Here is a 24,734-nt window from a genome sequence, read left to right as displayed (position 1 = left end):
TACAGTCAAATACAAAGTTATGGGAAGTAAAGGTGCGTAGGGTGCTGCAACACCCCCTGGTGGATGGTGAAGGACCTGCGTGTCCACAACCAACAATAATATAGTTAAAAAAAAAAAAAAAAAGTTTTTCATTTTCTTGTTTATGGTCATATCCCATTGATGTTTTAATTTAATGAAGTGATTTATCGTGAATTTGTGACAGCTTTTAAAAGCTTGTCACATTATCCATTGTGTCAAATCTTTGTCTTAAGAAAAACAACTAACGCTACCGGATAAATGCAATGGAGTAGAAGGTACAATATTTCCCTTTTGAGATGTAGAGCAGTGAAAGTATGAAGTAGCATCAAATGTACCTCAAAATTGGGCCTGCTGATCCAAGAACTTTGAAATGCAATAACAATGTTTTAGGTTTAGGCGGTTTTGAACACGTGGGCAGCAACGGACATGCTTTATTTTATTATTAATGTGGGTTTAATGTTAGAATATTAACAACACCTTTTAGGCTTAAACCTGTATCATTTGTGGCCGGCGTGAGGTTCTAAACTTCTGCGTGGACGAGTTTTGTATAAAGAACCATAAATAAATATTTTCTTTCCGCTTTCCACCAAGAAATCGGATATTGCAGTTTCCCCGTGAAGTGGGTTTATTGAATCTGCGATGGCCCCAGAAGGTTTTTAAACAAAAACAAACAAACCAAAAAAAACCGTGCGTTGTCACTCGGCTGCCTCGGCGCAGCGTTTTCTCCGAGGAGCTTTCCAGAAATCATCGAAGCGTCAGCTGGTAGATTTGATTTTAATGGTGTTTATATTTGATTGATCAACATACAGTGCAGATCGTTAGGAAATACATGCGAGAGCGAGGATGACGTATGACAAACGTGTACAACCAGAATGGAAAATTAAGAGTGTTACACGTGCATCCCCTCTAACCCTGTAACACGGTTTGTAAAAAAAAAAAAAAAAAAAAAAAAAAAAAAATGTAAACGCTTCAAACTTTATCCTGTAAAGTGGTGCTGGAGTAAAAGTGTTTGTTTAGCAATATCCTGATTAGCAATAGTACGACTCTCTCAGTGTTACAAACAGGACACTCAAGGACGTTCTTTAGTTCCAGCAAAGAATTAGGGGAGAAATTTTAGGCAGACCAAAAATATAACGCTTGATTATTTAATTGATCGTTAGAAGATGAATCGGCAGCTATTGTAATAACTGATTAATTGTTTGAGTCAGTCTTTTAAAAAAGGAGAAAATTCTAACCTCACCTATTTTCTGGTTTTATTTTTCTTATTTGATGGTGGACTAAATCTCTCTGGACTCGAACAAATGATATAAAGATTATGTCGGATACTTTTTTTGTCATTTCATAAAAACCAGACAATTGCTGGATTAGTCAAGAAAATAATCAATCAGATCAATCATTACGCTGTATAACTAGTCACGCTGCTAATTATACACATTTCATTAAAAAAAACAAAAAAAAAAACTAATACATCTCTTATATGTAATATAAAGCAACATGTTGCACTAAAAACACATTTTTACAGTATTTGGAATATTCTAAGACTAGATTTTCAAGAGAAACGCCGGAATTTCTTTTCAAAACAATGCCCCGTTTGAACAGTGTTTCTGTACGTGTGTCTATTGAAAGCATCCTTTTCGGTGTCCTTGACGTGACCTCTGTTCAACCTGTGGGCAGGTAGGCTGAACTCGGGGAGCCGTAGTCCGGACAGACTTTCTGAACCAGCCTGTAGTCCGTACTGTAGAAAGACACGTAGATGCAGATGACCTGGAAAGGTTTGGAGCACATCCAGGTGACGTGGCTCTGGGTTCGCTCTTGGGCGCATGTCTTCGACGGGTCGTAGTTGCACAGCATCACCTTTTTGTTGCGCTCCGTCTTCTCGTAGTCCACCCTGCAGTTGAACGTCTTCGAGTCCTTGGGATTGACAACGCTCTGGCGCTCCAGGTCGAACTCCACCTCTTTCGCGGGTGGGACGAGACTGACGGACACGTTGCCCACGCCCGTGGTGTTGTGGCGGAAGTAGATGCCGAGAGAGCCATTCCCGTGATCCACAATCTTTCCCATTATCAGCAAATTCAGTTTGACTGTCTTGATGTTTGAGTAGAAGTCACCCCAACTGAACGTCCGGGACAGTCTGGCTGCTCCGTGAACTTTCACGACGGGCTGGATCTTCGTCTTTAAGGATGGGTTGGAGTGTGACGGAGAGTTTCCTCCGAGTATTTCCCAAAGTCCCTGCTTTGAAAGCGGGACGAGGGGATTACCGGGTAGTTTGCTGTTCTGAATCAGACTCCTGGTCTGAAGCACCCAGTTCCTCTGTGCAGAAGCTGCTCGGTCTTTGCCGAGTTCAGGTGATGCTCTTTTGCTGAAGGTGAAGTTGCCGTGCGTTTGGTGATGTCCAAGAACCATCTAGACAGAAAACCGTGGCGGAAATTAAACGTTGACTCCATGAGAAAATAAACCAAACAGAGCAGAGAGGCTGAGCATATTAGCATCAGTTAATACTCACTACATCGCCTTGTAACACCTATTTTAAGCTCAATCTATCACAAAAACGTGTCATATATATTTAAAATTGGTAAATTAAGACTGCTGTGAAAATATTTTCTCACAATTACTTAAATTAGGAATGCCTCAATGAAAAATACAAATGCTGCTTAATTGTGGCAAAAGTACTTATTGTGAAGAACTGTGCCTTTAAAACTATATTAGCATTGATATGTGTTAGCTTTTGAGAAGCATTGTTAATCACGTACTTTATCAAACGTACACACAATACTGTTTAAATTCATGCGGCATAATGTATTTTGGCATTTAAAACGGCAAAATACCTTGCACTTACAAATGGTGCGATAATTCATTGTAAAATATAGCAGGAAATACTTGCAGAAGTCACATAAAATGCACATGATTACTTTCCTAACAATGACTGTGAAGGCATTTGTTTTAAACCCACCATTGGTTTGAACTCACCAGACAACAGATTCCTCTCAGAAGTATCCAAACAAAGCAGTGACTGGCAAACGTCTCCATCGTGCATTTATTCCAACAGCCATCCGCTGTCCTTTTTGAATTTCATTCAGGCCACGTTAGCTGCTGGAAATCCATGTTTAATAGAGCCAGATCCTCATTTGAACTTGAATCAGAAACCTTCTGTGTGTGAGGTCCTGCTTCTTCCACTCACAGCAGACAGACTGGGAGGCTTTCTCAGATCTCAAGATTTTTAACACTCCGTTTTTTTTTTTGCCGTCTCCCCACTTTCTCTCCCTCTCTCTCTCTCTCTCACACACACACACACACACACACACACACACACACACACACACACACACACACACACACTCTCTCACTTACACTTACCCTATGTGACACTGCATCTGCCTGCCTTTAGTCTTCCTCCTCTTCTTTCTGTCACTGAAAAACTTGTTTTACCTTCTAATTCTTGAAAATATTCAATTAACGCTTGATTGAAATCAGTATGTAGTTATATTTTCGTTAAGGAGGCAAACTAATCCCAGATAATGTGATATTGCCATCTTGTGGCCAGACTGGGCAGCCAAATTACAGGTGACTGTCCCCCAGATTTAAGAAGGTGTACATTATATAATATTTCATTAGTAAGAGTTTAGTTATGAAAACGGAAACCCTGATCTGCTATTGTAGAGTGTAAAAGTCAACCCCATTACTGCCCTCATTTATTCGGTTTTTACTAAAGCCTGATTATTGTGCACATAAGTGACATCATCCTTTTCCCTCAGAGAGATGCCCACTTCAAACCTGTGAAAAGAACTTTGACAAAAAGCACAAATACAGAAATATTCCGCGGAGAATAAAGCGAAACTGTTCCAACACTGTATGGAAATAATATGCTCTCACAGGATACTGTTACTCAAAAAAATAAACATCGTTAAAAAAGTAAGTTTTCACAGCTTTTAAATTGTTTCTTTTGCAGTCATTAGGGTCCTCAGAGATTATGGATGATTGGATCCAAACAAATTTCACTCAGTAAGACATTATTCATCAACACGAACAAGCAAACGACCACAGTTAACACTAAGTCTGTACATTGTATGCAAATGACTCTTCATCTTCAGTCACTTAGGTGGTAGTGATCAAAAAGGGTTTTTTTTTATTTAGAGATTGGAATTTTGGAGTTGTAATAGGACTGTTTTGGAAATAATTGATTTAGATTTACTTTTATCTCATATCCACTGTCATTTTGTACTTATTAATACCACAACAGAACTGTTGTCTTAAACTGTGATGCTTAAGTGAATAACTAAGCATACTAAACATGTCTGACATCTTCCGCGGTCCAGCAGGTGGGATATTGATTCTTTCAATAATCCACCTGGTTGGCATGTTTAAATTGACTCATAGCGCCACCTGCTGCTGTGGAGGGCAAACTACATAGGCCGATAAGAAAATCTCAGCACACTGATGGTGGAGAGATTGTTCCAAAAGTCTTGTGATATTTTTCTGTGTTTGTTGGATATATTTTTTTGTGCTTGTTTTGAAGCATGATGTCTGAGAAATATGTTTTTGTATTTGCAAAAAAAACCATATTAGTTTATTTATGGTGTTGTATCAGTGTAGTATTTGCAGACTACACGGCATTTGTAAGCGAATCAGAGGGCATTAGTGAAACATGTTTTGTTTGTTTGTTAGGTTTTAGGGGAAAATTTGCTCAATGGTAGAAGTGATCCTAATCTATATCCAAAAGGTCAGAGGTCAACCATTACACATTGCCAGAGGAAGAGATAGGGAGATTGTGATCATATTTCACATTTAGTCAGATACTGAACTGGTGACACTAATCTTGGGTGTCCACCTTGAGACTGTGTTTACTGCAGATCTTCTGTGCTGTCGGGCTGAAAATGTGGTGAAGCATCCACTTTTTATAATTTGCAGCTTCTTTGCAGCAAAATCCATATTTGAAGCGTTGTCTGCTGTCATGGATACTTCGTGCTCTATCAGAATGGCTAAATTCCTGCAAAGCCTCACGACATAAATGAGTCTGGACAGACATTGCTGTAAATTGCAATTTGCCTGGTTGGTGGAGGCAAACAACCACGAGGCTGTAATTCTAAATCCTCTTGGTCCTTTTCTGGACGAATTATTATTGTTTGTTTAATTAAAAATGGATCTCCTCAGTTTGTGTAAAACGGTGTAACAGTGTCACTGAAATTTTGTTTTGGGCCTTTTTTTGTTTTGTAATGAAACAATAATTTGATAATAATTTGACAAATTAAAGTAAAATAGACACTGAACAAAAAGGTACAGACAGAAGTGACATAAAGTGGAATCATTGCACTCTTCTGCTGATTTCACACACTGTCAACACACATCCAGTAAACTTCAACACGCTGGCTGCCAATCTGCCAGTTTTACTACCAAGACTTTAAGCTTGTTATTTACATTTCTGCTGTTTTGTTTGCAGCTAAATAAAAGTTTGCAATTCACAAACAAGTGCATTTTAAATGTTTTTATGTTAACTTTGAGTTTCCTGCAAGTTGCTTGAATAATGCTATTTTTATTTTCCCCATAATGATTGCAACGGGAAATCCCCGAGCCAACCGCTCACACAGGTTCTACCAGTTTCTGTAGTGCAATTAATAAATCAAACAACCCACCCACATTCAAAGATTCCGTAAGACAAGCCTAGAGGTTCAAGTGTTCTCGATGATCATTTTCCGCCATTCCATTCATGTTTTTCTAATTGCTCTCGATTGAATGTTGTTATTGTTGCATTATCAAACAATGTAATGCGGATAAGCTCGTGTTTAACATTGACAGTCACTGTAAGATAAGGACCAAAGTTGGAAATGGTTTACCATTATAACATCTTCATCAGGGCGTCTGTTTTAAAAATACAACTTTGGTTTTTCCTTTAAAGTTCTTTCTGGTTTGTTGGAAAAACAAATTGCAGAAAACCCTGCACACAGCAAGAAGCAGAAACTGTGAGAAATAATTCCTGCACGTACTCATGTTACTGCACCACTCCTAAAGCTCATACCACAGCTGGTGCCTATGTCATTTATGGCACATTGTTGCTTTGAGTGTCTTTGTTCTGATCTTAACAATTTACAGCTGGTTTGTTTGCTGGACTTTGTTTTTCCAGTAAGCCACAGTTTCATTTCATTGTATTTTTAAAAAAGAAAATTAGGAAGAAAGGAAGGAAGAAGAAGTCTCAGGAGATGATTAGGTATCTCAATGGCAGAAGATTATACCTATTAAGACAAAGATAAATTGTCGTAATGACTGTTTGTTTGACATCAGGAACGAATAGCTTTAAATAGAAGATATTAGTTTTAGCTCATGTCAAGTAAAATTTCTGTTTATATGATTTCAAAATATGCATATAATATTAGAAATTTCACAGGTACTCCAGTGCAAAGATGGGGAAAAAAGTGCATTTACTATAAACTGACAGCCCATAACCTCACGTATTCTGCATGAATTTTATTACATGCCTGTGTTTAGTGCCAGATAATACCTGTGTTTAGTGCCACATAATGAAATAGAGTGACATAAATATATCAGTTGATTTTTTTGTCTTGTCTTTGAAGACGAATGTAATACTGAGTATGTACAGTATGTATTGTAGTATAGAATGATGTGGGTTGCATAGGTATCTCAAAACCTGTCAAAAAAGACAAAACAGTGTGGATGAGTGAGATATGTTCGGTTGTAATTTGGGATTGAAAAGAGACATTTTTTTTGGAGATCTAATAACTTAACAAAGACCAGGTCATGTGCTCTCAACTGTTCACACTGAAAACAAAAACAAATGGTTGCAAAAATGAATCATTGAAAAACAATTTGAATACCGGTTTCAAGACACTTAATTAACTTCTTAAGAACAAGTGCTTAAGCCTTTATTACAGTATTGTCTCTTGTCTTTGACTGACAGCAGTTGTTTGTATCATTTTATTATTCTTAAGGCACGATGGAATGATTGGTTGTTATGAGGAAGCAAAATGGAATCCATCTGATTGTCTAACTGGAAAAACAACACATTTCTTGAACTGTGCCAGCTTTCACTGGATAAAAACTGGCAGCCCTGCAGTCCCACACGAGATGTAAATGAACCAAAGAAGCACATGTAAGAAGGCAATTGTTTTATTTTGTATAATATTAATTTTGTATGTATTGCATTATACTACAGACTTCCAATACAAGGTTGTGCTTATCATTAACGTTTTATTGAGAATTTATTTTGTGAAATCAAAATCTTAACAATCTGAACACTATACTCTAGAAGCTAAAGTATAATTGAAGCAGCGTCTCATTTTCAGCTGAAATGTTAATTATTGGGACTTTTATACACAACTGGATAAACATCTGTGTTTAGTGCCACATAATGAAATAGAGTGACAAATATAGCAGTTGATTTTTTTGTCTTGTCTTTGAAGACTAATGTAATACTGAGTATGTACAGTATGTATTGTAGTATAGAATGATGTGGGTTGCATAGGTATCTCAAAACCTGTCAAAAAAGACAAAACAGTGTGAATGAGTGAGATATGTTCGGTTGTAATTTGGGATTGAAAAGAGACATTTTTTTTGGAGATCTAATAACTTAACAAAGACCAGGTCATGTGCTCTCAACTGTTCACACTGAAAACAAAAACAAATGGTTGCAAAAATGAATCATTGAAAAACAATTTGAATACCGGTTTCAAGACACTTAATTAACTTTTTAAGAACAAGTGCTTAAGCCTTTATTACAGTATTGTCTCTTGTCTTTGACTGACAGCAGTTGTTTGTATCATTTTATTATTCTTAAGGCACGATGGAATGATTGGTTGTTATGAGGAAGCAAAATGGAATCCATCTGATTGTCTAACTGGAAAAACAACACATTTCTTGAACTGTGCCAGCTTTCACTGGATAAAAACTGGCAGCCCTGCAGTCCCACACGAGATGTAAATGAACCAAAGAAGCACATGTAAGAAGGTAATTGTTTTATTTTGTATAATATTAATTTTGTATGTATTGCATTATACTACAGACTTCCAATACAAGGTTGTGCTTATCATTAACGTTTTATTGAGAATTTATTTTGTGAAATCAAAATCTTAACAATCTGAACACTATACTCTAGAAGCTAAAGTATAATTGAAGCAGCGTCTCATTTTCAGCTGAAATGTTAATTATTGGGACTTTTATACACAACTGGATAAACATCTTTAACTATCTTTTGCCTTTAGAGTTGTATAACAAACTTATAAGCAGCCTAGGTGGGGGTATCTACCCTCTGACTGCTTTGTAGTTTTGTCTTGTATTTTATTTATTTCATTGTATTTGGTCAGCTGGTTTGGAAGAATGGCAAGTAAAATCATCTTGTCTGCGCTGCTGTTGGGGATGATGAGTAAGTATTTGTTTAACATCAATTTAATTCACTTCAATTTGTGTTGATGCATTTATGTGAATTCACTATCTGACTTTTTTTTCTTTTTCATGTTAGCCGTCTCAGATTTGTGTTCATTTATATGTATGTGTTTGTTTTCATAGGTGGGGTGAGTCCTCAGTATACAGGTTAGTTTTAATAACCTTTTTTTTTAAAAATTGATGCATTTATGTGAATTCACTGTCTGACTTTTTTTTTCTTTTTCACGTTAGCCGTCTCAGATTTGTGTTCATTTATATGTATGTGTTTATTTTCATAGGTGGGGTGAGTCCTCAGTATACAGGTTAGTTTTAATAACCTTTTTTTTTTAAAAATTGATGCATTTATGTGAATTCACTATCTGACTTTTTTTTCTTTTTCATGTTAGCCGTCTCAGATTTGTGTTCATTTATATGTATGTGTTTGTTTTCATAGGTGGGGTGAGTCCTCAGTATACAGGTTAGTTTTAATAACCTTTTTTTTTAAATTGATGCATTTATGTGAATTCACTATCTGACTTTTTTTTCTTTTTCATGTTAGCCGTCTCAGATTTGTGTTCATTTATATGTATGTGTTTATTTTCATAGGTGGGGTGAGTCCTCAGTATACAGGTTAGTTTTAATAACCTTTTTTTTTTTAAATTGATGCATTTATGTGAATTCACTATCTGACTTTTTTTTCTTTTTCATGTTAGCCGTCTCAGATTTGTGTTCATTTATATGTATGTGTTTGTTTTCATAGGTGGGGTGAGTCCTCAGTATACAGGTTAGTTTTAATAACCTTTTTTTTTTTAAAATTGATGCATTTATGTGAATTCACTGTCTGACTTTTTTTTTCTTTTTCATGTTAGCCGTCTCAGATTTGTGTTCATTTATATGTATGTGTTTATTTTCATAGGTGGGGTGAGTCCTCAGTATACAGGTTAGTTTTAATAACCTTTTTTTTTAAAAATTGATGCATTTATGTGAATTCACTGTCTGACTTTTTTTTTCTTTTTCATGTTAGCCGTCTCAGATTTGTGTTCATTTATATGTATGTGTTTGTTTTCATAGGTGGGGTGAGTCCTCAGTATACAGGTTAGTTTTAATAACCTTTTTTTTTTAAATTGATGCATTTATGTGAATTCACTATCTGACTTTTTTTTCTTTTTCATGTTAGCCGTCTCAGATTTGTGTTCATTTATATGTATGTGTTTGTTTTCATAGGTGGGGTGAGTCCTCAGTATACAGGTTAGTTTTAATAACCTTTTTTTTTTAAATTGATGCATTTATGTGAATTCACTATCTGACTTTTTTTTCTTTTTCATGTTAGCCGTCTCAGATTTGTGTTCATTTATATGTATGTGTTTGTTTTCATAGGTGGGGTGAGTCCTCAGTATACAGGTTAGTTTTAATAACCTTTTTTTTTAAAAATTGATGCATTTATGTGAATTCACTATCTGACTTTTTTTTCTTTTTCATGTTAGCCGTCTCAGATTTGTGTTCATTTATATGTATGTGTTTGTTTTCATAGGTGGGGTGAGTCCTCAGTATACAGGTTAGTTTTAATAACCTTTTTTTTAAAAAATTGATGCATTTATGTGAATTCACTATCTGACTTTTTTTTCTTTTTCATGTTAGCCGTCTCAGATTTGTGTTCATTTATATGTATGTGTTTATTTTCATAGGTGGGGTGAGTCCTCAGTATACAGGTTAGTTTTAATAACCTTTTTTTTTTTTTTATTTATTCATACATGTTGATTCTGTCATGCAATCATATAAAAATTTGTGGATCAAATCAGAAGATTATACCTATTAAGACAAAGATAAATTGTCGTAATGACTGTTTGTTTGACATCAGGAACGAATAGCTTTAAATAGAAGATATTAGTTTTAGCTCATGTCAAGTAAAATTTCTGTTTATATGATTTCAAAATATACATATACTATTAGAAATTTCACAGGTACTCCAGTGCAAAGATGGGGAAAAAAGTGCATTTACTATAAACTGACAGCCCATACATAACCTCACATATTCTGCATGAATTTTATTACATACCTGTGTTTAGTGCCACCTAATGAAATAGTGACATAAACATAGCCGAGCCAAAACAAAGGGTGTGGACGTTAGATGTTTATCATACTTTGGTTTACAGGAAATCAAAACTCTCACCTCTGGTGTCAAACTGTTAGCAGTTGATATTTGTTCTTGTCTTTGAAGACTAATGTAACACTGAGTACATATGTATTATAGTATAGAATGATGTGGGTTGCATAGCCAATAGTTAAATTACAGAAAGCCCTCCTTCAGTTTTTCATTTGAATATCTTTTCATCGTTTGCTACTTTCACATTTTCTGTGGTATTTTGGTTACACCCTGTGCTCTTCCTGCAATGACGTGCCACAATGTCATAGTATGAGAAAGTATGGTGGATTGAATTTAATATTAACGTTGTACAGCATAAGGTGAAGACTGATGCTCTTTAATTTTAAAATGAAATTTAATAAAAAAGAAAGGAACACCTTTTGTTCTCTCCAGGACCCCTCTACAGTATTGCTGGAACGGAAAGCTCTCGATCACTTGATGGCAGTTCTCCTCCAATTAATCTGCAACGACCTTTTGTTTATTTCGGACAGTCATATAACAACATTCATGTACGTAAAATGTTTCAGTTACTAAAGTACTGAAGTTTTAGTCAATATATTGTCACGTACAGTATTCAATATGGTTATAATATACTGCTGCTATAAATATGTTGAAATTTTATAACCTGTGATTGCAAGGTACTGGAGTAAATACCTGACTGTGATTAATACCTACAAACATTTGGTTAGTAAAATCACACATATATATATACATTTTTTTTTTTTTTTCAGGTGAACCACAATGGACACCTGACCTTTGATGGTCCTTGGGATGCCTACATACCTCAACGGTTCCCAATGCATGGATTCAGAGACATCATCGCTCCATTCTGGACAGATCTAGACAATAGAGCCAATGGTGCGATCTACTACAAACAATACACCAGCGGCAATGTTGTCCAACAAGCTACACGTGACATCAACACGTATTTCCCAGGACTCAACTTCAATGCTAGCTGGGTCTTTGTAGCAACATGGTATGAAGTGGCCTATTTTGAAACCGGTAGACCTGTAAGTCATCTCTCTCTAAATTGAGAAATGCAAACGATGTGTGTGTGTGTGTTTTACTTTTGATTATAAATACAATAAAAACAACAAGTCCCTTTTTTTTTTCTTCAGCAAGTAACATTCCAGGCAGTCTTGATCTCTGGTGGCCAGTACTCCTTTGTGCTGATGAACTACGGGAGATTAGAAAACACATATCAAAGTGTACAGGTTAGAAATTATATGCAATACTACAAAACATGCGTTTTGTTTTCTTAAAGTGAAATGCACTAATGCCACTGTGCAAATACAAAAGAAACATCCAATTCATTTTAATCTGAGTGACATGTGATTTCCAGGCTGGATATGACACGATCAATTCCTCTCACCATTTGAGCATCCCAGGATCGTTCTCTGGAAATGCAACAGGCAATAACTCAAACTTCCAACTCGGCAGCAACATCGATGTAGCCGGTCGTTGGGCCTTCCGAACAGACCAGGGAGAAATAGGCTGCACTTTCAATGGTAAGACCAGAAGCAGAGGGTGATCTTAACAGGCTCTTCTTTACATTAATGTGCAAATGTGATCACCATTCCATGAAAATACTTGAAAGTCTGGCGATACATCTGTCATTGTAATTGAGCCATTGATTCAATTACGACTGTATTGTCCACTGAACTGCAGTTACATTAGAATATGATTAGAAACAGACCGTCCTGGTCACTACTCAATGAAAATAACAGCAGAAATGCCCCCAAAAAGCTGAAAAAGTCAGATACAAGTTTTAGTCAAAGCTTTTCAGGAACTTACTCTTTTTGTTTTCTTCAAAGGTGAACCCGTGCAGCTGGGTGATTCATTCTGGAGTGACAATACCTGTGCACAGAGGTGCTCGTGCACTACATCAGGCCTGGAGTGTTACAACCAACCCTGCTCCTTTTCCCAAGTCTGCCGCCCAACTTCCTTTCAGTTCTCCTGCCAGACGGTGCAGAGACAATCCTGCACCATCAGCGGGGATCCACATTACTACACTTTTGATGGCAGCGTGTTTCACTTTCAGGGCACCTGCACTTACGTTCTCTCAGAACAATGTAATCACATGTTACCTTACTATAGAGTAGAGGGCAAGAACGAACACCGGGGAAACACTCGAGTTGCTTGGACACGACTGGTCAAAGTGTATGTCTACAATGAAACCATCGAGCTTGTGAAAGGACGTCGTGGTGAAGCTAAGGTTAGTAATCAGGGCTATGTTTCCACGTTCTGTGATATTTTTGTTTTGTTCGTATTTTTAACCCTTTGTTTCCTGGTGTGCCTATAGGTTAACGGAAACTTTGCATCAACTCCATTCTCCCTCATCAATGGCCACATCCAGGTTTATGAGTCAGGCTTTTCTGTGATCATCAGCGCTGACTTTGGCCTGGAGGTATCTTATGACACAAATCATCATGTCAGGATCAGTTTGCCATACACCTACCAGAATGCAACATGTGGCTTGTGCGGAAACTTCAACAATCGCCATGGAGATGACTTTCGAACCCGCCAAGGCGAGCTTGTGAGTTCTGATGTGGTTTTTGCCAACAGCTGGCAAGCATCTGGGGACGATGAGCCTGGCTGTGAGGCACAGTGCGGAGGTCTGGACTGTGCTGGCTGTACTGATGATCAGACAGCATTATACAGCAATACTGCCCATTGTGGTATCCTCCAGAGCAGTTCTGGACCATTTGCTGCTTGCCATCAACAATTTCCCCCGCAGGCCTTCGTGGAGAGTTGTGTGTATGATCTGTGTGTGGGAGGTGGATACCAGCCTATTCTGTGTCAAGCCCTAAATGTGTACGCAAGTCAATGTCAACGAAATGGTGTCCAGCTACCAAGCTGGAGAAGACCTGGCTTCTGTGGTATGTAAGGCAATCGAAATCATCTCAAAATGGAATTTCTGTGAAATGTCCACGATGTCAACATCAATGTTGTTTTCTCTGGTCTAGAAATCCCCTGCCCAGCCAACAGCCATTTTGAGTCTGAAGGCACAGGATGTCCACCTACATGTGTCAATCCCAATTCCACCGACAACTGCCCTCTCCCTGCCCTGGAGAGCTGCACCTGCAATTCAGGCTACATCCTCAGTGCTGGGGTCTGCGTCCCTCATGCTGAGTGTGGCTGCAACTTTGAGGGTCGCTACTACCGCTCCGGAGAAACTGTAACACTCGACGACAACTGTGGGAGGCGTTGTAGCTGCAGACATGGCTCCATGACTTGCCGCTCCCATGCTTGTGGCCCATTTGAATCATGCATTTTGGAAGAGGGAGAAAGAGGATGCAGACCGAACAGCTATGCAACATGCTGGATAAGGGGTCCAGGGTCGTATCTTACGTTTGATGGACTGACATACCAGTATCCCGGGGCGTGTCGATTGACCCTTGCCAAAGTAATGGGATTGTCTAGTGACCCGCACTTTATGGTGTCGGCAGAAAAAGTGCCAAGGGGCCAGCAAGGTTTTGCCCGGATTCTAAAGTTTGAGGCAGAGGGAACACATGTGTCTATTGAGATGGCAAGGAGCAGCAAAGTTCAGGTAAAGGGCTAAAGTATAGTATATTTCAAGAGACTATGAAGATGAATGTGACAAAACGAGTGATGACACTCGAGAAAGGCTTTACTAAAAATATTCTTTCTGTAATTACCTTCTTCCATGTCTTCCAGAAAACTTGACTATCTCCTTTTACATGCCCTTTAGGTTGATGGCCAGCTGATCAGACTACCTTTCAGCTCTGGGTCCAACCGAATCCGCATCTACCACAGCAGTATTCACAGTGTCATCCTTCACACCTCTTTTGGTGTAACCGTGCAAACAGTCTGGCCTCACTTTGTGCGTGTCACTGCACCTGGTATCTACAATGGTTCACTAGGTGGACTCTGTGGTAACTACAATGGTCACCCACATGACGACTTCCACACGCCCAATGGTGTCCTGGTCAACAGTTCTCAGGCCTTTGGGGACAGTTGGCGAGACGGCTCCCTCAATGCACACTGTGTTGAAAGCATAAATCCTAATTCTACAACTAATTACTCTTCCAGTGAGTACTGCGGCATTCTTACAGCACCGCATGGGCCATTTGCACCGTGTTGGGCCTCGGTGGACCCGTGGCAGCAGGTTAATGCATGTGCAGAGATCATTAGGGGCTCTAGAGATCCAGCATCAACGCTTTGTGAGGTTGCACGAGATTATGCACTAATGTGTCAACAGAGGGGCGTTGCCATAGGGCAGTGGAGGAACGCAACTGGCTGTGGTAAGCACTTTTCCTCCTTTTGATGGAGGTAGCTTGGATAAAGACACATTCCATAAAGTTTTTGAATAAACCTTTTTGAATGTATGTTTTTTTATTTTTTTTTCTCTAGAGCAAACCTGCCCTTTGAACAGCCATTACGAACCCTGTGGAACTTCTTGCCCTTCTGCCTGCCCCAGCCTCTCCTTCCCCTTCTCCTGTGACACTCTGTGCCAGGAGGGTTGCCAGTGTGATGATGGTTTTATCCTGAATGGCAACCAGTGTGTGCCACCAATAGCCTGTGGATGCTACCACCATGGACGCTATCGTCAAGCCGGAGAACAGTTCTGGGACGGTGAAGAATGTCAGAGCTTCTGTACCTGTAACGGCACTGTTGGGGCAGTCCACTGTATCCCCAAGTCTTGTGGACCCCAGGAGTCCTGCCGTGTGGTGGAGAGTGAGTATGGCTGCCATCCTAACCCTCGTGGCACCTGCTCTGCCTCTGGAGATCCTCACTACCTCACCTTTGATCGCAAGGCCTACGATTTCCAGGGAACCTGCCGCTATGTGCTGGCGACAGTTTGTAATGCCTCTCATGAGCTCAATCAGTTTTCTGTGGAAGCTAAGAATGAGCCGTGGAACGGGTTGCCAGTTTCAATTACAGCTGAAGTTTTTGTGAATGTGTGGGGCTATCGAGTGCGTGTGTCCAGACACAACAGGGGAATGGCAGAGGTGAGTTGAACCATTTCTGAACGATTAGTCATGTACTCCATCTTAAAAAACAATATAAATTTGTAACCCCCTAGATCAGAACACAGACTTTTCTTTTCGACGTTAAATATCAGTATCATCGGCCAATCGGTAACAAGAAATACTGTAGAGAATTGCTTAGGATATTTCTGAAGTAGTTTAGAAACAGTGATACCATGACTTACTTTGCTCACCAAAGAGCAAAGTTTATTTTAAACAGTGAAAGGATCCACTCTAATATTGCTATCAAATTTGTTAAGCTCTTACAAATAAACAATATAAAAATATCCTGTTCTTCCTATTTTGTTTTTCCAATGTTACAGGTAAATGGAATAACTAAAAACTTGCCTATTCTCCTGAATGGAAGTCGTGTATCTATCTATGCAAGTGGATCTCAAACATTTGTCAGTGCTGATTTTGGCCTGAGCGTCATGTACGATGGATCGAGTACAGTGTCTATCTCTGTGCCTTCAAGTTACAGGTATGTGCTTTTTACCGCAGCTCAAATTTAAGTACTTTGATGTTTTAATAATTTAAATATTCTACACGATTGCCAGCAACCTCAGCACTAAGGAACTTTTTGTTGACCATAAAGAGAGGACACATTACATCTATTAAATGTCTTAAAACTGGACAATGCTCTAACATGTACAACAAGTACTTTGTAATGAAACTAAAGTTTGGTGCATTGTTAATTTGCTGGCACTTTTGTCTGATCATTATCTTCTTTAGAGGACAAACCTGCGGACTTTGTGGAAACTTCAATGGTAATTCAAACGATGAGTTCCTCACCCCATCTGGACTGGCAGTAACCTCCGCACATGAGTTTGGGACAGCCTGGAAAGTGGCAGGCAACTACACCTGCAGTGATGACTGTGGCTCTTCTTGCCCACAATGCACCAATGAGCAGCCTGCTAGAGCTCAGTGTGGGGTGATTCAGGCAGCTGAAGCCGCCTTCGGCTTCTGCCACGAGCAGGTGGACCCAGCACCATATTTCAACGACTGTGTGTTTGACGTATGTGTGTCGGGAAATCAAGGTCAAGAGCTTCTGTGCCGCGCCATTGAATCGTATGTGAGTGCCTGTCAGTCTGCGAATGCTCAAATCTTCCCTTGGAGACAGAACACCGTCTGCAGTGAGTAAACTAAGATAATAAAGTGTTTTCTAAAAGTTTCCAGATCTCTTTCGTCTGCATATAGTCTCAACGTGTTGACTGAATAGTTTTTTGACCACCTGGCATCCATCATGTCTTTTTCTCACCGGTTTAGGACTTGACTGTCCAGCCTGCAGTCATTATGAGCTGTGCGGTACCGACTGTGGCCACACCTGTGCCAGCAGTACTGATGCCACCTGTGAGCAGGTTTGCTCTGAGGGATGTTTTTGTGATGAAGGCTTCTTCAGGAGCGGGACGAGCTGTGTTCCTGTGGAAAGCTGTGGATGCCTATATGATGGCTTCTACTACAATGCAAGTCACATTTCAGCAGTTTTATCCTCATTTGCCTAAAATGATCTTAACAAGTTATTTCAAAAATATTTCCAAGAGAGGGCCAAAACAACACTACAGTAGTGGCTCAACTGATCATTGGATTGCTCAAAGCAGGAAAGACGTTTTGTTATTTTGAAGGATTAAAGTGGAACTCCACAATAAACTATTTTTACTCCCTATATTCTCTTACAGATTGCTGGTATATGCTAATGCTTTGTAATGTTCAATCTACACACATATTGTGTGTAAATTTCCTTGTTCAATGACACCCCCCTCCGTACCCACACATGTCACAGGTGTTGCTTTCCTTCGGCTCCAAAAAGAAAGAAACACCCGGCTGTGACAAGGAACTTTTTTGGACATTTAGATTTCATCAAACAGTAATGCAATACTATGAGTAACAGGATTAAGTGATAGCTTGGCAAGAAGGAATAACAAATCTGGTTACAGATATTGCAGCTGTCATCACAGTAAATAACGAACATGGCATATCACATGACTACAAATGTGTGATACACAGCATGGAACAGTAACTCTTTTGTTATGTTATTTCCTTTTCAACAAAGCAGCCCTTATTCATGTAGCATACAGTAAACTATACTTTTAATTGAGATGCCTCTTTTTCCTCCATGCTACAGGCTGATGAGTCATTCTGGACAGAAGGTTGCTCCTTCCGGTGTGAATGTCATGCTGCCAATGACCTGCGCTGTTCTCCTGCATCATGCACTCCAGCACAACAGTGCACCGTCAGGGAAGGCCAGCTGGGCTGTTTCGATACGATGTCTACTTGCACCGTGTGGGGGGACCCACACTACATCACCTTTGATGGAGCACTGGCTCATTTCCAGGGCACATGCTCTTACATCATGACTGAGAGTGTGAGCCACCGCACCAATGAGACCCAGTTTTCGGTAGTAGCCACCAATAATCACCGTGGCAACAACCGTGTGTCATTTGTATCAGCAGTGGATATAGACCTCTTGAATGAACTAGAGCACGTGCGTGTCAGGATTGGACCCAACAAAAGAGTGATGGTAAACTTCTCATTACTTTACTCTACATTTGTCTGACGTGGACACAGATAACAACAGTTTCCTCACTTCTTGTATGTCACTCTCTAATCTCTCATCCCTCCAGGTAAATGGAAGGAAGGTTTCTCTTCCCACCGCAGCGGGAACCCTCGCTCAGGTGATGAAGCAGGGAACCTACATAGTGGTCAATGCCACTGACTTCATTGTTCAGTTTGATGGCAGGAGTACTTTATTGATCAGAATCAGTCAAAATCGTCAAAACAGAGTCAAGGGGATGTGTGGAAACAGCAATGGTGACTCAGCAGATGACAAAGTTTTTCCAAATGGCACGTTGGTGCGCAATGACAACCACTTTGGAAACAGCTGGAAGGCACCCACCAGCCAGCCAGGGTGAATTGTTCAGCTGTATTCCCACACATTTCAACACAAATTTTGTACATGGATTGGTACTTCAGCATTTTATAACCATACATTTGCAGTTCTCCACACTTATATCCAAAGTCATGTGACAATAATACACATATTACATAGATATATGTTGTAATAAAGTACACAAAATCCCCCCTCGTCTTAAATATGTAATATCTTTCCTAGATGTGGATCCACTGATGAAGATGGTGATGGATTGACTGACTGTCCCTTTATGGAAGAATTCTCTGAACTCTGCAGCGTCATCACCAACAGCAGCGGCCCATTCAGTGCCTGTCACCTCCACTCTGACCCCCAGCCATTTTTCTCTTCCTGTGTCTACGATCTCTGTCTCTACACTCCAGCCAATGGCATGCTGTGTTCTGCTGTCTCAGCCTATGAGAGAACCTGCTCTGTTTTGGGGTTAAACATCCCTGAGTGGCGCTCTGCTTTGCAGTGTGGTATGTAAACAGATATCCAACATAATGAACGAAAGAGGAAATCCTTAAGTTAATAAAGCTTGCCATTTGTCTTAGAAACGTTTTTGTTTTTTTGTTTCTATCTTTTTCATCGCTCTTTGTCTCATCCTGACCCCATTACTTCTCCAGCTGAGTCAGATCCCTGTGAAGAGCTGAACTGCTCAGAGCATGAGTGGTGTGGTGAGAAGGACGGTGTATACGGCTGCTTCTGTGATGAGCACCACCATCGGCCCAACAATGAGAGCTACGGTAAGAGCAGCTCTTCTTTAAACCCTGCTCTCCTTCCCAGATCATGAAGTGACAATGATCGTGAAGGAGACATTGTTTGGCTACGATGACATCATTAGTTAAATGGATATAGTGATATGTACGTATTGCGGCTTTATGGAGGTTTAGTATTCTCAAACATCATCTCCCGTTTTAAACCTGCATTAATTGATTTATCTTTCACAGACTCGTCCATCTCTTGTATGAGTAGTTCAGGCACCATGTCTGTGTCTCGCTGCCAGCTGTTTGAAGCAGGCTTCCACTCCAGCGCCCTTCATCTTAGAGAGGACTCCTGCAATGGCACTCTGCAGGACGGACGACTGGTGTTCAACTTTAACGATGATGACCATTTGTGTGGGACAGTTCTCAGGGTACGAGTCCATAGACTATTATGACATCAATGCAGACTAAATAACATTATAGATGTTTCTTAAATCCACTTATATGGTTTGTTATATCAAATTTTAGAGCAATGGAACCCATTTCATGTATGAGAACACCATCCAGAGCCATGTGGACACTCATGGTGGTCTAATCCACCGCCAGAAGAGCATCCATCTTCGCTTCTGCTGTGAATATCCTCTGACTCAGGCTCTGTCCATGGCTGTGGGCATCAACCCTATAGAAAGGTGACAACACCATCGCCTCTGCATAGTTTATTTAATCAATTCCTAGACTTCAGCGCAATCAAAATTGCTATTGTTTTTTAATAGCAAACATCTGTACATTGATGTGTCAAAATGTATGCAATGCCAGCAGGGTTTAAATATTTAAGTATTCAAATATCAGATTAATCTTTGCTACATCTGCTCCTCAGATCTTTTTTGAGAACCTATTTGCAACAGCATTAATGACAAATTGAATATAGGAGCCCTTAAATGCTGAAATCCTTTCTAACTACGCATCCACCATTAAACATCCACCTCCGTCTGTGCTCTGTACTGCAAGTGAAATGTAAATGTGTCAGAGGTTCCTAGCCAGACTTGGTCTAACAAACAAATTGTGAATTCTATTCACAGCACAAATGTAACATTTTAATTTAGTAGCTCTTGTGAAAAAACGATTCATCAACGCATAAACACATGACTGTATGTGCTGTTTTTTCACAGTATTGTGAGGAGGAAGCTCCCAGCTGGCCATGGACAGTATCACACTAGAATGATCGCCTACCAGGACGCTGGCTTCCACTTCCCCCTCACCAGTGACAGAAACCTAGAAATAGAAATAGACCAGCGGCTGTACATGGAGGTGCGGACAGAAGGGGTCGATCCACACCAGATCTCCACCATTCTGGACTCGTGCTGGGCCACACCAGTCAACATCGCAAGCCACCCTGTCCGCTGGGATCTCCTTATTGCAGAGTAAAAGGGCTACTGCAACTTCATGTTGTTTGAGACAACTGATTTCTTGTTCTTGATTGACAAAAAAATTAATTAAACCTCATTTGGTTCACCCGTTCTTCTTTAAAAATGCAACCCTCTTACTTTACTTTACAGTCGGCCTGGTGACATTGTAACTTGTAGCACTTTCTGTCCTCCAGGTGTCCTAATCCAGCAGACGGTACAGTGAAGCTTGTTCAGAACGGCATCTCCACGGTGGCCCGATTCTCCTTCCAGATGTTCACCTTTACCAACTTCTCATCCCTCTACCTGCACTGCCAAGTCCACCTGTGTCTTCTCAGACATGACAACTGCACAGCTGTACGTACTACTTAATTTGTGTGTTTGTAGTCAGACAGGAAGAATCACCTTGTATACAACCAGTTTAGTTGCTACAGCTGCTGTAACCCAGCTGTTCCCTACAGCAATGCTACCCGGGTTACCATAGAAGAGTGGCGAGGGACATTTCTCATCATGACACTGCAGCCATCTCACTCGGACCGCTATTTCTGAGACCAGGTAATGTTATCAAAACCTCTTGTAGATGAAAATGTCTCAAGTTATTAACAATCTGTTTGGTGTGAAGAGATGTCTTGTCCTTATTTTACAGTTGGATTCACTTCAGATTGTGGTTGTTTTCTTACAGATGATAAAATTATGAAACCCAGCAGTTCTTCAGCTTCAGACCCGTTGACATCTCTGGTGACCCTATTAGTCAGTTTGCTGACTGCCAAAACTCTGGTGTAGGGAGCTCAAACATACAAGTAAATAAGTGAATATATTCAGATTACCTGGCGACATGTTATTCAGACCGCAGTTGCTTGTGAGTATAAATGTAAGAATCATGGGTTGTTTTTCTCTGTTGTGATCCACTAAAATTAGAATAAGAATATATGCAGACAGGAGCAATGCTGATGCAGGCATGAAAAAGTTGTCGGTGTTAAAGGATATTTGGAAATACAACGATTAAATTGCTCCTAATTTGTGTTCCTCTCTGTCTAAAATCATGGTAGTTTTTCTTTACGACATTAGAGGGCAGCATAAGATAAAATACATACCAAAGTGTGCCTCTGCTTTCTGCTGTCCACCTTTTTGTATTCAGTGTAATGTTCCTTTAGGTCTTTCGACAGATTAGATCAATATTTACTACTGATAACCAGGTTAGGGTGATTAAAATTGTGAATGAAGTTATTTATGCCTGAAATATGATTACTGAATAATGGGAATTTTCGTCCATGTTTTTATAAAATTGTATTGTACTTAAAGTCAGTGTAAAGTAGTTGAGTTTTTTTCTTAAAATTGCAACGCGTTATCTAGAAATACGGGTAACATAGTAAGCAAACTCCACTATGGTGTCACATGTTCTGTACAGGACATGAAAATATAACAATACCCACAATCAATCCAAACCTTTACTACAAGCTGGTTCCCATTTGACATGAAAGAAGCTGTCCATGATGCACGAGGTCAGGTTTCTATCTTTTGTGCTGAGCCTCCTTTGTTGTGCCGAGTGTGGAGAATGACAGAGCCGATATCTCCTGTGTCTTCTCTTATGAGGGTGAAATTCATCATTGTCACTCAATGTTGTCCTCAGCATTATAGGATGAGACCTATAGAAGACATAAAAAAAAACCCACTTACCCCACACCCACAACATGTAATTTGTCATTTATGTTACGGTACAGTCCAAAAACTTAAAAAAGAAGAACAGTATGTCCAATATTGCATCGCTCAATACTGTCACATTCAGATCATATTTCATGTATGTTGGCTTAACATAAAAAAAAAAGTACAGCGTTGATCACCTGTGTTTAAAGAGTTATAATGTACTTGTAAATCCAAATCCAAATATCCACCTGTTCCTCGTTTTAAGGACCAACACCCTCTTTCTATTTGAGTAGCAGTCATTGTTTGATTGCTCTGTGTTTCTCATGTAATAGCTGAGCTTGTCTGACAATGTACCATTGGGAGGTTAATCCTGTGGCTTATGTGGTATTTTCAGGCTTTCAAAGTCAACATGCCAACATGAATGAGAGACAAATACTATTCAGTGGTTCATGCTGGAACTGATATCTGCAAATCATTATTTAGCACCCATCCTTTTGTTGAGAGGAAATCTGGGCTTCTCAGGAGCTTCAGTTGGGATGACAATGCAGTTTTGGTGTGAAAGTTCATTTCTTGCATGTTTATCCAAAAAATTGTACACACAGTTTGACAAATAAATTAAGTACACACAGACAATGGCATTATAGTGAAATTGTACGGTGACATGCTGCTAGCATCACTACCCTCAAAATGAAAGGGGCCCAAAAGATGTCCTGTTGAAGTCCTTCATTCCCTCCCTGGTTGCCCTCATGTCGTCCTTTCACTTCATTTACCTCTCCTCTTTCTTTAGTCATCTATCCTGTATCTAATTGAATTAACTAAATGCAGTTTCTGAAGCTTCACAGATTTTGGTCCCACTATGTCAATCTTAACATCATCCATATGTGCTGAGTGGTGCCTTATCTTTGATTTGTAAACTGCTGTCATACAATCACTTTATTGTTCTCTCCTTAATGTAGAGAGCTCCTGAGTGGACTGTCTTGACACTTAAAAAGAAAAATAGAAGCCAGAAAACTGGTAGATTGCATTTTATTTCTTTGGAACTCTACTGCAAATTTATCTCTGAGCCAACAAACCATCTCAGAACCGAATTGTTTTTAGAAGCAGGCCTGTGCTTTGATAGGAGAGTTTGTATCCCCAGGAAGGAGGTAAGACATAGAGAAGGGGAAGATGGTGAAAGGAAAGGACCCAGCCGTGGATGAGGGAAATATGATTGACAGCTTGTTGACTTTTACAAGATGCTGAGGGCCCAGCAGGCTAAATTGGATTCCTGCATAAAGTCCCCAGTGTGGTCTGTTGGAGGGGTCAGCTAGGGTCCCATCTGATGTTTGACCCGCCCTGCTCCCCTTGTACCACCCGTCATGTCACCACTGCTGACCACTTAGGTCCTGCAGCTCACAGCATAATTACTTCTGAACTTGAGTCGATATGTGCACTTTGCCTTGTTACTGGTTTTTATTACTTATATTTTACATTTTCTAAAATGCTTGTAACTGGTGAGCTCATACATAAACTTAACTGTTATTGATTTGTTTTGCACATTTCCATATTGTTTAATGTTTTCTATAGTTTTTGGGTAATAAAACACAAATCTAATTTTGAGAATTTAACAAAAAAAATAAGAAATTGCCAGGTTTAGACGTTGGGAAAACATCGCAACAGAAAGTAATCAGTGCAGTATTTTAATGCCACTTGTAGAGTCCTAATACTAACAAAGGACAACAAGTTTACTGTTGCACACCTGTACGTTTATCCTGCATACACAGAAATTTGGGGGAATTGCTGTTTTATTTCCTTGTTGTTCTTTTCTTTTGGTAAAACCTTTCTTGATAAAAGACGTATCCGGCTGTTTCTGTGGAGAGTAATTAGATTTGGCCGCTGAATGAATTCTATACTCCTGGGAAGGCTGAACAGTCTTGGGAATGAAGCCGCAATCCTAGAAGTCATGAAATTGACTCGGCAAACCATGTGTGAATAATCAACACTTTGTAAAGTGAAATATATGTACCGTGACTTTCATCCATGCTGTGTTTTCCGTAGATTTACGATGACATCTTTACTGTCCTGAAACTTGTATGTCACGAGAGTGTGATAATACTTTTTTAATAGTTTTCGTTTAAATGGTGCTAAGATATCTCTTGATTTACACTATTATATCCCATTCTAAATGAAATATATTAAACCAGAATCTAACCATTGTTTATCAGCCTTACATTCGTAGTGCACTACTACGTTGTATGCGGTCATGCTTATCCATTAATTAATGACGTAAAATCCATTGTAATAAAAATGCTATAATTATGAATTATGTTGTCTGTCACATGCTGTTTCCATCAGCCTTCCATTTGAAATATTAGATCAGAGGTTTACCGGAGGGCTTCCTCTTGCCATCTGGTTTTGCTGTCAACCCATGACTGCTTCCTTGCGCCTTTAGACCTGTGCAGATTTGTGTCTTGCTCAAGATTTTGACTATTTTTGTGCAATTTGCCTTTCTGTATGTCTCTCTCAAAAACATTCTCCCCAGTAATATTACATCCTATCTGTTAATGTTACATTTGCATC

The 24,734-nt window shown here is 39.5% G+C and overlaps 2 protein-coding genes across 2 annotated transcripts; one reads left to right on the top strand and one right to left on the bottom strand.

Moving 5' to 3' along the window:
- Positions 1-1,494: 1,494 nt before the first annotated feature.
- LOC138201819 (neurexophilin-1-like) lies at positions 1,495-3,095 on the bottom strand. The gene is made up of 2 exons (XM_069155324.1): positions 2,986-3,095; positions 1,495-2,421 (listed from the first exon to the last, which is right to left on the bottom strand). Exons 1-2 carry the CDS (start codon positions 3,043-3,045, stop codon positions 1,678-1,680), a joined length of 804 nt encoding a protein of 267 aa, XP_069011425.1. The 5' UTR covers positions 3,046-3,095; the 3' UTR covers positions 1,495-1,677.
- A 7,494-nt stretch (positions 3,096-10,589) lies between these two features.
- LOC138201973 (alpha-tectorin-like) lies at positions 10,590-24,486 on the top strand. The gene is made up of 22 exons (XM_069155597.1): positions 10,590-11,037; positions 11,260-11,538; positions 11,647-11,742; positions 11,871-12,036; positions 12,343-12,743; positions 12,831-13,407; positions 13,495-14,078; positions 14,241-14,793; positions 14,903-15,501; positions 15,843-16,000; positions 16,252-16,652; positions 16,786-16,982; positions 17,642-18,037; positions 18,141-18,424; positions 18,629-18,903; positions 19,051-19,170; positions 19,375-19,559; positions 19,657-19,817; positions 20,298-20,549; positions 20,729-20,888; positions 20,993-21,086; positions 21,214-24,486. The coding sequence occupies exons 2-22, from the start codon at positions 11,326-11,328 to the stop codon at positions 21,312-21,314; spliced, it is 5,973 nt and encodes a 1,990-aa protein (XP_069011698.1). The 5' UTR covers positions 10,590-11,037; positions 11,260-11,325; the 3' UTR covers positions 21,315-24,486.
- The last annotated feature ends 248 nt before the right edge of the window (positions 24,487-24,734 follow it).

Source organism: Embiotoca jacksoni, unplaced genomic scaffold, assembly GCF_022577435.1.
Source record: "Embiotoca jacksoni isolate LCO1_2020_lvr unplaced genomic scaffold, fEmbJac1.0.p SCAF_20, whole genome shotgun sequence".
NCBI lineage: Eukaryota > Metazoa > Chordata > Actinopteri > Embiotocidae > Embiotoca > Embiotoca jacksoni.
This window is presented reverse-complemented; position numbering and strand designations above follow the sequence as displayed.

Bases quoted from the DNA above. Each gene is read 5' to 3' on its own strand.
- LOC138201973 (XM_069155597.1), top strand. From the start codon at position 11,326: ATGCATGGATTCAGAGACATCATCGCTCCATTCTGGACAGATCTAGAC. The intron at 11,743-11,870 runs GTTAGAAATTAT...TGTGATTTCCAG, and splicing joins ACACATATCAAAGTGTACAG to GCTGGATATGACACGATCAA. The intron at 19,818-20,297 runs GTGACAACACCA...GTTTTTTCACAG, and splicing joins GGCATCAACCCTATAGAAAG to TATTGTGAGGAGGAAGCTCC.
- LOC138201819 (XM_069155324.1), bottom strand. From the start codon at position 3,045: ATGGAGACGTTTGCCAGTCACTGCTTTGTTTGGATACTTCTGAGAGGA. The intron at 2,422-2,985 runs GTGAGTTCAAAC...TTTTCTGTCTAG, and splicing joins TGAGAGGAATCTGTTGTCTG to ATGGTTCTTGGACATCACCA.